The 14,944-nt window shown below is 35.9% G+C and overlaps 2 protein-coding genes across 2 annotated transcripts; one reads left to right on the top strand and one right to left on the bottom strand.

Moving 5' to 3' along the window:
* LOC109725090 (plant intracellular Ras-group-related LRR protein 1-like) lies at positions 4,347-8,280 on the top strand. The gene is made up of 4 exons (XM_020254153.1): positions 4,347-4,479; positions 4,599-4,799; positions 6,561-6,730; positions 7,258-8,280. The coding sequence occupies exons 2-4, from the start codon at positions 4,641-4,643 to the stop codon at positions 7,964-7,966; spliced, it is 1,038 nt and encodes a 345-aa protein (XP_020109742.1). The 5' UTR covers positions 4,347-4,479; positions 4,599-4,640; the 3' UTR covers positions 7,967-8,280.
* On the bottom strand, positions 12,910-14,616 carry LOC109724662 (probable WRKY transcription factor 17). The gene is made up of 3 exons (XM_020253550.1): positions 13,615-14,616; positions 13,387-13,512; positions 12,910-13,281 (listed from the first exon to the last, which is right to left on the bottom strand). The coding sequence occupies exons 1-3, from the start codon at positions 14,295-14,297 to the stop codon at positions 13,122-13,124; spliced, it is 969 nt and encodes a 322-aa protein (XP_020109139.1). The 5' UTR covers positions 14,298-14,616; the 3' UTR covers positions 12,910-13,121.

Raw genomic sequence — 14,944 nt, 5'->3', positions numbered from 1 at the left:
ACATTAATATAACATCTTTTGCTTTAATATATTGAAAAGCTCTAATAGTTGTGATATTTTTTAGAGGGAGCATCAAAACTGAAAGGTAGTTTATCGTGTTCGGAAAAAGAATTAGAGAACATAAATATACTTTCTTGTGCTCTTCTTTATAAACTAAGACTCCCTTTGAAATTACAGAGAAATTTTATTATGTATGATGCGAAAGTACAATAAAAAAATATATTACTAGTTAATCGCATGCATCCTAAATGGAAAAAAAAAAAAGAATAAATGGGATTTTTGTAACTAATATTAATGGAGAAAGTTATTAATTTTGGTCAAAGCCAATTAGTGAATAGTATATATATTCCACCAATCTAATTGAAAACAGCTCTTTTATTAATATTATCTGTTACACCTGCGCCCTTTGCTTAGCCATCGGAAAAATCTCATTTGCTTTTGATTGCTTATAAATAAAAAAAAAAAACATGTCACTAGCACAAACAAAATTTACAACGATTTTCTTAATTTATGTTTTGAACTTAAAACACAATTTAGAAAAAATCCAAAACGTGGCCAATGTTTTCTGCGAGAGAGCGATGTCAAAATGCCCCACATATACAATATCATCTTTCGCATATCGCAATAAATTCTATAAGTTATTATATATTTTTTATAATTTCACTGAAAAATAAAGAAGTGTATTTCTATATAATTTTATTTCAATTCTGTTTTACATTATAACGTCAGATATTCTTCAATATCATCTAGACTTTTGGAGATGTGACCTTATTAGTATATTTAAAAAGTAGTGGTTATTTTTGTTAGAACTATATAACATGTATAAACCATAAAATTAAATCAACGCTCAGAATTATAAAATAACTTATCGAGCACCATAAAGAAAAAATTTTGATCAATCCGTAGGAACAAGAACCCCGACTGTAATATGAACATCACATCACTAATCGAACTTTGAGTGATCTGACTTTTTCTCGCGTCTTAGTCAACTTTTCATCAAAATTTGATCAGAGTTTTATTTAATTTACATAAGATAAAAAATGAGTAAAATATATTAAAAGAAACAGTTTTAGGATTGATTGATTTGAATATGATTAATTGGATAACCTATCATGAAAATCCTAATAATTTTATTTTTATTTTTTTATCTTTGAAACGAACTCATCGCGCGGCCTCTATACAATGGTTATTAAATATGAGGAATGCTTCAATACACCACAAGTATTAAAATTTAATTCCTTAATTAGTAAAGGGTATAGTTGGAATTTACATGAAGTAACCTGTTGAACAGGTTACCGATTTGAATTAATTAACATGACGATATTGAAAAAAAAATTAGTATATACCAAATTTGTCAGTATCCTTTAAATATTAAATATCTTATTTACTTTGATAACTTACCAAATTAGATGATACCCAATTTATTAAGTATCCATCTCAAAAAAATATTGAATTTAAATTTAATTTTATGTTGTTTTGAATTTAAATTTACTGTTTGATTGTAATTTAAAATTCAACTATTGTTGTAGGTATTTAAGAGGGTCACAATATTCTTAGTTGGATAAAACCGGTTTTGTGGACCAAACTATTTTATAAAGACTAAAATACCCTTTAAATGGGTACCTGGTGAATGGTACCTATGCTTCAATAGCAGGTCACATCTAGAATCATATTAAATTTAAACCATCTATTAAGAAAAATAAATGGTCAAGATTTATATGGAGTATTGAAGTATTCCTCATTAAATATACATTTTTCAAGCAGTTTTTGATTTGACCACATGGTCTCATTAAACAAAGATCAATTTGTGAACAAATTAAAGGCTCAATTAATTATACGCAACAACTCTAAAATTATTGGACCACAACATGATGGTAGACTACGTAAAAAGCAAAACTAAATTTTCTTTAATCTAAGAATCACATGGGAACAGTACTCTAGCATCTTCTCTTGACTTATTATGTAGGCTTAGATGTTTCCCAACTTAAATATTAAACNAAAAAGCAAAACTAAATTTTCTTTAATCTAAGAATCACATGGGAACAGTACTCTAGCATCTTCTCTTGACTTATTATGTAGGCTTAGATGTTTCCCAAAAAAAAAAAAAAACTCAAACTGCTGATGAATGTCAACTGTCCTTGTCCCGTACGAAAAGTCAATGGTGTGCAACAAGCAATGGAGTTAGGGATGTCATTGGGCATGGCTATCTGAAATATTATCCGAATCCGAATCCGAACGGAACGAGTTTATCCGAGCTAAACGGGTATAGATTCGATTATGGATATAGAAAATAAAAATCCGGCGGATATGAATACAGATATGGATTTTGTATTTACCTGACCCGAACCCGAACCGAATCCGAACTCGAACCCGAATAAATTATATATATACATAATTTATTTTTATTTATTTATATAATATATAAAATATTTAATAATTTTTATCTTTTAAATCTTCATTCAACGATATGGATTTTTAAAATCCGCCGAGTTCGGATTCAGGTTTAGGTTCAGGTTTCGGGTTTTTAGTAGGGTATGTATATGGATATAGATTTTTAAAATCCGCCGGGTTCGCGTCCGGATACGGATTTTAATTTGGTTTTCGGGTTCGAGTTCGGGATTTTAAAAACCCGATACAAATCCGACTTTTTGACATCCCTAGCTAAATGGAGTTCACTACTTTAATGGCACGGATTTTCTGCAACTCCGTTGATTCGTACGATTCTTCTAAATAAGTAACTATGCTAGTTTATTAGTCGTTTAAAAGGTTTGAGTCGATGGTTTCAGATGATGAGACTAAGCAATGTGTAGAAATTCTTTACATATTAATTATAGATTATAAGTGTTCATTAGTAATGTTCTGAACCTCGACAAATTTTAATTCGAAATCAAAATCTATGCAAATCCGACCTAATACTTTACTATTAGGATAAGGATGATTTAACCATGTTTAAGGAAAAAAAAAAGTTACATCCTTCTCTAGTAATCAATATTAAAAAGTATTACTAAAAAAAATATTTTTTTTAAAAAAAATCAAATAGTGTTACAATGAATATTATTATTATATATATGATGAGTAAACCTACGAAGAGAAAATACAAAAAATAGAGTAACGGGCCGTTCCGTTTACGGGATCTTCTTTAGCCCATTTTAAAAAGAAAAAAAAAATTAAAATAAAAAAAATGAATATAAAGCTTATCCCGTTCCGTTATCTTCGACGACCGTTTCGCTAGCCGCCGTGATGTAACAGTTGACTTTTAAGGAAGCACGTGCCAAAGCGCCACGACACCGCACTCGCACGTGTAAGCCGCCAGGGTACATCCGTACCACGTACCACGCACCCCGAGGCCCAAGTGGGACCCACTCCCCGCTATAAGTAAAATTTTTGTTATTTTGCGTGGAACGGGTCCTGTAGACCGGGCTCTCTGATCCAAACATATATTAACTAATAAAAATGCCTTAATATGGAATAAAAAATTGGAGGGGTACAACTGCGATAAGCCATAAATAGAAGTGCGTAGAATAATAATGTGCAAAATATCTATTTTTCACGTAATTTTTGGCGATAGAGCAACGGGCTTATTAAATTGATCTAAAATTATTTGAACTTTTCAGCAGTCAAATTTCATGATTTTATTAATATAATTTATCTAGTGGTCGGATGGTCTATAATTTTTGTTTTATATTTATCGTTAAAAATAATTAATTTTCAAGCGGCTTGAGTATTAGATGAATAATATTAAAAATTATGTGAGTACATCAGAAGTCAACTACCCGTCTACTTATAAAAATATTCTATATTTGCTTCAAAAAAAATATATTTGTTTTTCTAAATACATCTATTGTTATAGTTAAGGCTTATTCCACCATATTGTAGGATAAAGTCCAATTTTATTAATATTTTTTAGCTCTATTGTAAGAGAGAGAGAAATATATTATTTTTTAATAAATTTTCAGCTACAAACTATGGATTTTCAAATCAAACTTTCTGCTACTAAATTTATAGCATTATTTAACTTTTTAACAAAAACCTAAGGCACTTACATTTACCAGAAGTATTATTAAAAATATTATAATTAAACACAAATAGAGCCGACGTTATCAAGCAACTAAGTTTTGTTTTTGTTTTTTTTTTAAGGACAATGCTTATGGACTTATATATTTGACAATTCAAAGATCCAAAGTTAAATTATGAGATCAAATAGACAGATAGATACTAATGGCATAAGGCAAAAAAAAAAATTTCTAATTCTATGGTCTATAGACCTGGTCCACCCAAAATTTTCTAATCTCTCCTCAATAAAAACCCTTCTCCTCTCCCCCTCCTCTCCACCATTTAGAGAATCTATTCATATTCCCTCCTCACTATATAAAGCCCATGTACACTTTTCTCCCATTTTATCTTATTTTTTTTCTTTTCCTTCTCTTTTCCCATTTTATTTTCTGGGTTTTATCACCAACCCCTCATCTCTTGAAGCTGGTAAGTTTCATACCAATTTCCTATCTTTTTCCCTGTGAAAATTTTTAGTTTTTTCATGCCCCAAAAAACACAAACTTTTTTTTTAATTTTATGGTGCCTTTTCCTTTATTTTTTGATAGGGAAAAAATAAAATTTAGATTGGTAAATATATAGAGGAGGAGATGGGGATACAAGTGAAAAGTTGCTCAACAAAGGAGGAGTTAAAGAAGGAGATGGCTCATAATTTGGATCTCAGTGGGATGTCTCTGGATTCACTACCAAACCCTCCTATCAATCTCTCTATCATCACAAAACTTGATCTCTCCAACAATAATCTTGAGGTTTGCTTCTTCTTGCGAAAAAAAAGAAAAAGAAAAAGAAAAAAAAAAAGAATATTTTCTTATTTTTTTGATTAAAAGAACTATTTTGGTTGTAGTTTGTTAAATATAAAACTATATAAACACCGTTCTCTAACAGCTTAAACTTTTAGAGTATAACGGTTGATTCATATGGTTTTAGAGAAGGAGATCCTAAATTCAAGCCATGTTAGGCCCCAAGCATAGCTTAAGCTTTTAAAGTACAATGATTGATTCATATAATATCAAAAAATGGTGTTTATATAATTTTATATTTAACATAGTTTTATGGGGTTAAATTAATTGCATGCATCTTATGAATTGTTTCTTAGCTTTTGGGTTTTGTACTTAAATTGCGCATTTAATATCTCGAAGTTTTAGTTATCAGATATATGCCTGGAAAATGTAAAAGATTGTAAATTTGTTTTGACCATTGAGTACCGATAGTTGACTGTTAATTTTTCATCGTTTGGATCGTTATTTCCTTTCAAAATATATCTTCTTCTAATTTTTTTGAAATGCTTAGGATGTAGGATTCATATTACGTAACATCTGAGATGATATAAAGGAGTTTGAGATGAAATTTGATGGTAAAAGTATTTTGAAATATTTTTATAGAGAATACAAGAAAAATTGATAGTCAAATTGATGGGGAGGGATAAACTTGCAAATTTTTAATGTTTATAGGGATATATTTAATGATAAAATAATAGTTCAAAGAATAAATTTCTAATTTTCAAAAATTTTTCCAAATGAAAATGGCTTTGTAGGTAAAAAGTGTTGTGAATTTTTTTTTTTTTAGAGAAAGTATCACCCTACACGCTCCATTCATATTTTTTTAAAAAATAAATTTATCTAAAACTGTAAAGTAATTAATTTTCAAACTTGAAATCTCGTATATCAATTATCGACCTTTTTATGATCATTTGCGCTAGAATCAGTCGATGTTATGGGTTTTCTTTTTTTTGGCTTATATAGATTAATACTCTTCTGGGAAAGAGAAAGGGAAAGTGCATGGGTGTCCTTTTGACTGGGGAAAAATATTTGAAATTATATGCCCCATTAATGCTCCTTAGGGGTTGGATAAATAAACAATTATTATTTTCACTAGCTAGAATATTTTAGAAATACTAAGTTGTTGATACAATACGAAGTTGTTGATATTTCACACCATCTTGGATACCGAGGTATCTGAATCGACGATCAATGCTATTAAATATGTATATCCTATGATATTTAAACTTTTTAAGAATCAAAATTTGTGAATTATTAATATTATTTATCTAGTGATCAGTTGGTTGCAAATACGCTTTATATTTGCTGTCGAAAACTATTAATTCGATCTGATACAACTTAAGTTAGGTAAATAGTATTGAAAAATTATAAAATTTGAATTATAAATTGTTCATGAGCATAGATTATGTTTAAATGTGTCAATCGTTGATTATGACGTTCTATCATCAAAAGATGATCATATAAAAATATTAAAAGCTCGGTACTTCCAAAGGCATTCTATCTGAGCTCTCCCTCGATTTTCCAATATCATAAAATGCAATAGTTTCATCCCAAGCACATATACTAGGATTGCTTGAATTTCTATGAAAGATCATATTTTCTCATTTTGACAACTTTTTGCATGGCTAGGTTGAATACTTTGACATGCTTTTCACTTCTTTTGCTTAAAAAAAAAAAAAAAAAAAATTCATCTTATGTGTTTGTGTTTGTTGTTGTTGCCTGCGCGAGCAGAGCATTCCGGAATCGCTGACGGCGCGGCTGCTGAATGTGGCGGTGCTCGACGTGCGCTCGAACCAGCTGAAGTCGTTGCCGAACTCGATCGGCTGCTTGTCGAAGCTCAAAGTCCTCAACGTTTCCGGCAACCTTCTCGAATCCCTCCCAAAAACCATCGAAGATTGTCGGTAATTATCGTACCTCTCATTCTTACAGCTGCGAGAATTGCATGAAGTATATCAACTATAAATTTATTAAAATAAATAATTAGTTTAAATTCTGAAATAAAATTATTATTGATCGATTTAAATCAAATAAATTGAAAGGTTAAACAGTAAAATTAAAATTTTAAAAATTTGGATAATCAAAAATAGTTTGACTCTACAAAGAACTCAAGTAGAGGAGAATTTTTTTGGCTTGCTCCTATTTGTATCTGAGTTGTTTGCTCTTAATGTAAGCATTAGAACATCTTTTTTTATAGCTTCTATATATTTTTTGAATTGTTTGATTCTCTTCTTTGTTCGCATTACAACAAAATCGATTGTAAACTTTTCGGAGAAATGAGTTACAATTTGGCAAAATGCCACAAACATGCAACTCACTAGTACGATGTAGATATTCATGAATAAAATCGATCCCTGTATATGAATCTCTTCTATTGTTTCTCATTTGTTCCTGATCATACGTGTTACTCTACACCACAATTCGCGACCAGGGCTCTCGAGGAGCTGAACGTGAACTTCAACAAACTCGCGAAGCTCCCGGACACCATCGGGTTCGAGCTCACAAACCTAAAAAGGCTCTCCATGAATTCAAACAAGCTCGCGTTCCTCCCTTACTCCACTTCGCACATGACGTCCCTCAAACACCTCGACGCCCGCCTCAACAGCCTCCGATCCCTCCCCGACGGCCTCGAAAACCTCATCCGCCTCGAGACCTTGAACGTCAGCCAAAACTTCCAGTTCCTCTCCTCGATTCCGTACTCCGTCGGCCTCCTCATCTCCCTCACCGAGCTCGACATCAGCTACAATAGAATCGGCGTCCTCCCCGAGTCCATCGGTTGCTTAACCAAGCTCCGCAAGTTCCGGGCCGAGGGGAATCCGCTTGTTAGCCCCCCGATGGAAGTCGTCCAAGAGGGAGCGGATGCCGTCCGAGAGTACCTTAGTGTGAAAATGAGCACCGCAAATTCGATAGGGGCGAAGAAAAAGAAGACATGGGTCGGGAAGCTGGCGAAGCTGGGGACGTTCAGCAGCAGCAGGATGCATTCGAGGTCCATCAGAGAGAAGGACGAGCACGACGGGCTTATGATGCCCGACTACCGTCCGATCGAGGGCCTCGCGACGCCTACTCGATACTTGGGGAGGTTGTTCTCCCCCCGACGCCTCTTCTCCCCCTCCCCGAGGCGAGATTCGTCGCGGAAGTGAAGAACACAGCTAGAGCACCTTTCCTCGAAAAAAAAGGTGTAAATCTCTTCTTGCTCATAAAAACTTTCTCTATCAGGATACATGCTGCTGCTTATAGTGGAAGTGCTTCTAGTAAAAAGTGACCACCAAACATGTTAAGTGTATTATTAAATGTTTAGAACCATGGGTAAATAAGTTGTATTAATTCTTGCTTTTTAGGTGGTGGTTGTGTTGCATGAATTTATGATAGATGCTTTAAAAGTAGTGTATGTAAATCTTTGTTGTAAAGAAAAATTGGCAAGGAACTTTGTGGTGATGGGAGTTTTATTGTAGAATCTTATGAATACCACACCTTTTGTAATATTAACCTATAAAAATTTCATACCTAAGTTGGTTCTAGGAAATAATTTTTTGCATTTATGATGTCATTTCGGAATTCATTAAGGAGGTGTTTAGTTTGGTTATAAATCTAATTATTTATTGAGAATAGATTCATAAGTTCTATTGTTCGTTGAGAAGACCGCGAGCAGTTTATCGAATCAACATTTTTTCTTGCAAATGTCGAAATGAAGCGACAACTCTCGGCAGATCTTCTCAACATCATCTTAATAAATAGCTGAATTGATGTTTCTAGTCGCACTAAACTTGATTTATGGTCGAATTGCAACTGCGTAAATCCAAATCAAATGTCGCAACAAATTAAGATGATTAATGGGCCAAGATGGTCCAACCCGTTGTTGCGCGACAATTTGGGCTCTTAACAAGTTTAGGCCCAATAAAATTGAGTGGGGCACTTTTTAGGCTTTGTTAATGATCAAGTGAAAGCAATAGGAGGCCCACAAAAAATCTTATTTTCTTGAGAAAAAGACACACAAAATTATTTTCCCTTTTTTTAATTTTTCAAGAACAATCTTGCAAAAACATCTTTTCTAAGGGAAAACCCCACAAACGTTTTTAGTATTTTTTTTAAAAAAAGAATTCACGAGACATGAGGCTATTCTTGGCTTTTGAATGAGGGAGTGTAAGATATACAATCGCTTTTGGGTGTACTAGCGGCAGAGCTCCAATCATAAACATTGCTCAATGTGCGTGCGAATATTACGAGGAAGCTGACTAGAAGGTATAAATGTCATTCTAAGTATTATTAATAAGTAAGCACTCTAGCATGCTAATTAGTAAATAGTTAAGTATTTCAAATTTCGAAGATGAAATGTCATAGAACATCAACTTTTAGAAGGTAACAAATGATTATCCATCACTAGGGACGCAAATGAATCCAAAATTAGTGGAGTTCCCGCAGCGATATGTTCTGAATAGGACGGTAAGTGGGGAACTAAAAATCTAGAAAATATGATCTGTCTCGAATCTACTCCGATCCGCCAATCAAGTGGGGCAGGAGATGGGAGACCCCTTATTTATTTCTTCCATTTCGATTCATAAAAAATCCGCCAAAAGTTCGCTCCTTTCCTGATCAAGCTGTGAATGAAGTGCTAAGTGAGATTAAAAATAGTATTAAAATTAATCCGTTCTGACCCGATAATGAATAAAGCAGGAGGTGGGAAACTCCTCCCGCCCCGAGATTCATTCTATTTGCATCTCTCTATCCATCAAATATACAAAGCATTACTCTTTCTGGAGTATATTCTTCTAACTTTGAGTGTCCCTCAAGGCAAATTTTTATCTAAAGCTCAATGAGACAAATCACATCAAATCATTTTGCTTTGGTTTGAATATCTTGCAATGTGAAATAAAAAAAAGATAAAAAAAAATTAAGAGCAACTAGAAGGACTTCTTCAATGGGCACCAACTAAAGTTGATTTTAAGTAATTAGTCAAGTCATAATACATAAAATATGTGCAACATGGAGGACTTTTTCTCCTAAGTTTCCTAAAATTCTAATAATTTTCACACCTACACCCTTGAGAATCCCTTTTCCACACACCCAAATTTCTCACTATTTTATTACTGGTCCTTGGATGGTCCAATTAACAATAGTGTAATTGATGTTACATCAAACTTAATCACAATAATTTTTAAGACTTAGATGGAGAAAAAGCCAAAATCCAAATCTAATAAAATCCAAATCCATGCATTATTAACACAAACAAAATTGGGAAGTCAATTTTGGACAACTCATGGGTGGCATTATTAAATTTGATAATGATCATTTTTTTATTTTAAAAAGTTTAGTGGATAAATATGGAGACATTAATTTATACTAGCATGTTGAAGTGTTGCACTAGATTTCTAATTGCACATTGCTATTGACTTTTTCATAGGTGAGTTGAGCTAATCACCCAATGTTCATGAATCTATGATTAATTATATATTTCTTTAGGCTAAATTACAGAAAATTTTTTTGTCAAAATTTTATTTTTTACTTTCCCCCCATCATTTAAAAATCTACACTTTACCCCCTTATAAAACAAAAAATATTCACTTCACCCCCTGCCGTTAGTAATCCGTTAGGGTTTCATTTATAAATTATTATTATATATTTTTTATGCAAAAAATGTCCTCAGCCTTTTTTCTTGTTGCCAAAAATGATGAGGGGCAAAATGGTTATTTTGTCATCACAGTTTACACCGTACGTCGCTGTGAATATTTTTTATTTTATAAGGGGGTAAAGTGTAGGTTTTTAAATGATAGAGAGGGAAAAGTGAAAAATTGGGTTTTGACGGGAAGATTTTATGTAATTTAGCCTTTTTTTTATTATGATTAATTATATTGAGACTCTCTCTCTCTAATTAAAATTTACTTCCATAGATGATGGATTAGATTAGCCGCCACGGAGAAACAGATCAACTCATATTTAAGATTTGATTAGTATTAATTCAAATTACCAAACCCTCTTAGAAACCTAGTTTAATAGATTTGGTAATGAATGATTATATCACCACTTTTGTGTGTGTTGTGATTGAAAATAAAAAAAAAAATTGGGAAAACTTCAAAAACCCCCCCTGTGGTTTCATGCATTCTCACTTTGCTACCCTGTGGTTTAAAACGTATCAATTTGCCCCCCTGTGGTTTCGTTTTTATCTTTTTGTTATCAATTTTATTATTATTTTTTTTTAAAATCAGTGACAAAGTTAAAATTAAAGGATACTAAAGTGACTATTCGATAAATATAGATGGTTATCTGAAGTTTTTTGTATATAATTTAACGAAATATTAACGAAAAAGCTTTCGAAAAGATAAAAATGAAACCACAGGGGGGTAAATTGATACGTTTTAAACCACAGGGTAGCAAAGTGAGAATGCACGAAACCACAGGGGGGNTCTAATTTTGGGCACGTGGCTCTTCCCGTCTACAACGATTCTTTTTATATATATATATATCATTAAAGCACCACGTTTTGAATTTGAATTTTATTATTATGTTCGCTACGCCTAACTTGTTCAAAAAATAAATATTTTTAAGCCTATTAAAATTTTTAATTTATTGTTTTCTGGCAACTTATTAAAGAATGAATTTAAAAATACTTTGATTTTACTTGTTTCAACAACCATTTCCTAATTATAAATATAAAAAGTTCCCAACTCATAAATAAATTACAATTATTTATGCATTTGAAGTACTTAGGCAGTTCGAATCCAGCTTTAAATAGAAATAGAGTGTGTGCATTGATTGGGGATGTAAACGGCTCGGATCCAGAGCAAAGTTTAAAAAGTTGTATCCGAATCCAAATCTATTCGGTTTTGAAAATCCATAACCAAAACTAAACCCTAAAAAAAAATACCGAATCCTGAAACTGAACTTAAAAATCCGAACCCGAAAGCAATCATTGCTTTATAACCGGTTTCAAAATATATCATATTCTAGTCAGAATTTTCAAAATACAAATTCAAACTTTTATATATATTATAATATAAAATCAGTTTTTGTTCGAGTCAAATTTTGGAGCCGGGTTTGAGTTCGAATGGAAGATAGGTGAAAACTATACCAGAACTCGAATCCGTCGGGTTCTCGTATTTCACATCGATTGCCGAAACTATACCTATTTAACATCAGGTAGGCCTATCTCGTTCGGATTCTGATAAAATGCCGGGTATTCATATCCATTGACAACCCTAGCATAGATTAGCCGCAAAAATATAATATTTTTTTTTAAAAAATAATATGATAATAATTAAAATCTCAATAATCTTGCGAATAGAAAAATTCTAAGCACAGAATAATTCTACCGCTTATCAACAGTGAGTAACAAGATCATTGTGCATAAAATTTTTTTTTACACACGTGGCCAATAACCTGATCCACGAATTCGCCACTAATAAACGGCAAAATCATTGTGCATAGGATTTTTCTATACACGTGATCGCACCCGAATAACTTGGTCTATAAATCCGCCAATAATAAGTGGCAAGATCGCAGTGCATAGAATTTTTCTGTAACCCAAATAACCTGGTCCACGGATGACGTGGTACACTCGGTCCATGGCCTAATTCCTCCGAATCTCGCGAGCGGCATCGGGCATCTAACATCTTACAGCGTGAATCACGAGGAAACGAACGGTCCACGCTGGTCAACGCGACGATTGGGACCCGCTAAAAACGTCTCCTTTGACCACCACCACCGCACCCACTCAGTAGACCCCACAATCCAAAAAAGGCCAAAAAAAAAAAAGAGAGAGAAAAAAAAAAGTCAATTGATCGCTCTAATTTACCTTCTTACCCCTCGAATTTCAGTTTAAGTACACCGAATTAGCACCAGAAAAGTGAAAAAANCATCTATATTTATCGAATAGTCACTTTAGTATCCTTTAATTTTAACTTTGTCACTGATTTTAAAAAAAAATAATAATAAAATTGATAATAAAAAGATAAAAACGAAACCACAGGGGGGCAAATTGATACGTTTTAAACCACAGGGTAGCAAAGTGAGAATGCACGAAACCACAGGGGGGGTTTTTGAAGTTTTTCCAAAAAAAAAAAAAAAAAGAGAGAGAAAGAAAAAAAGTCAATTGATCGCTCTAATTTACCTTCTTACCCCTCGAATTTCAGTTTAATTACACCGAATTAGCACCAGAAAAGTGAAAAAAGAAAAAAAAAACATTAGTTTTAAAATAGCAGTTACATCGTCGTCTTTGTCGTGGTGGTCGTCGATCACGAGATGAACGGCCGAGGTTGCTGCGCCGGTGCAGCTCCATGAGAATCAATCGTGGTGGACCGTCGATCAGGGGATGGACGGCTGAGACTGCGCCGGCGCGGCGGGGTTCGGCGTGTGGCGGTGCTCCCACTCGTACGTGACGACGAGCACCGTCGGATCGTCCATCGCCCTCTCCACGTGCTTCCGCGCCGGGCACCCCCGCACGCTGCTGCACTTGTAGTAGTTCCTGTAAACGCGCACACACACACACACACAAGACAAAGAACGGACGGTCAGCGGCGCGCCGCGTGGCGAGATCGGAGGGCGGTGATTTGTTTAGCGGAGAGTTTACCGCGGGTGAGGGGATCCCTTGATCGGCTTTTGACCGTACTTGCGCCACGAGTACTCGTCGGGGGGTATATCCGAAATTTTGGAGCTCGTCACGGGCACGCGTATCGTCTTCTTTACCCGATTTTTCCTGCGCATCGTAACGGGCGCGCGCGCGTTAGCGGGGGAAGCTCGGTGCGGGCTATCGTGCGCCGCTAGGGTTTCGACCGTTTTTTGTTGTGGGATGGCGTACCTTTTATTGGAGCAGTGGCATCGGGATGCGGAGGCGGAGGGCTTCGTCGCCCCCGCGGAGGCGGCGGCGGAGTGGTCGGGGCACTTCCTCTTGTACGGCGGCGGCGGCGGAGGCGGTTTTCCGGCGGCGGCGGCGGCGGCGGCGCCGAGGGGGGGGTTCCCGTTCCCTTTGGTGACGCTGGGGTCGCCGGCGCTGAGCGAGGAGAAGAACGAGGAGGTCGCCGACGAAATCGGCGCCGAGATGCTGAACCCCTCCTTCGCGTGGCCACTCCTCGCCGCGGCGGGGCTCGGTTTCGTGAAATCTAGGGTTAGGGTTTGCGGCGGCGGCGGCGGCGGAGGCGGAGGGGGAGGAGCGATCGACGGGGGCGGAGCTAGGGTTGGGGTTTGTGGTTGCGGTTGGGATTGGGATCGAGGCTCGTCCAGGGTTTGCTGCTGGACCGGGACCCGGACCGGGACCGGTCCGCGGCGGAACCGGGCGTGGCCGGTCCGGTCCAGGATGGAGATCACCTTCCGGAACTTGGACACCGTCTGATCGGCGATCTCCTTGCAATCGAACGGCTCCGACGGCCCCCGCCGCGACAGCTGGTGCACCAGGCGCTCCAGGCTCCGTAGACCCGCCGCCGCCGCCTCCTGGATCGCCATCTGCTCGTCCATCTTCGCGTACCCCATCAGATCGACGGTCATCGACGCTCCACGTGTCCAATCACCCCCTCCTCCCCGGTATGTATCCTCCCCTCTCTCTCTCTCTCTCTCTCTCTCTCTCTTCACACCGGTTGCGCTTTACATATAGCCGAGAACAGAAACGGCTAGGCGACGATCCAACGGCTAGGATTAAATCACGTGACAATCACCACGGTCAACGCAATCTGTGCCGTCGGATGCTTGGACTTTTCGATGAAAATATTTTAAAAATCCGGAACGACGTGCGCTTGGGTTAATAGTCAACCTTCGAAATTTGCTTATAGCAATAATTAATTGCTATTTAAAAAAATATAAATTGCTTTTATTTATGAAAATCTTTGGGATCGATTTTTATATTATATAATAACTTTTTTGGGTTTTTTTTCGCTTTGAATGAGGAAGTTGACTTGGGAATGTCTCATACCCGTTAGATTAAGTCAATGTGGATCGGACGGTTTGGGGAGAAAGGAGGGGTTGACTAAAACAGCTAGTGGACGACATTTTTTGACACGTGGAAAGAATGAGAAAAGAGGTTTTGGATTTTTAATTCCCCAAAACAAAGAAAAGCCAAAAGTCAAACAAGAAATAGTGTGATTGATTGGACCGTTGGATTGGGACAATTGGCTTATTTCGAACCGTAGGATCGGCCG

The sequence above is a fragment of the Ananas comosus genome, linkage group 19 (assembly GCF_001540865.1).
Source record: "Ananas comosus cultivar F153 linkage group 19, ASM154086v1, whole genome shotgun sequence".
NCBI lineage: Eukaryota > Viridiplantae > Streptophyta > Magnoliopsida > Poales > Bromeliaceae > Ananas > Ananas comosus.
Note: the sequence above shows the minus strand (reverse complement) of the source record. Positions and strands in the feature narration are given on the sequence as shown.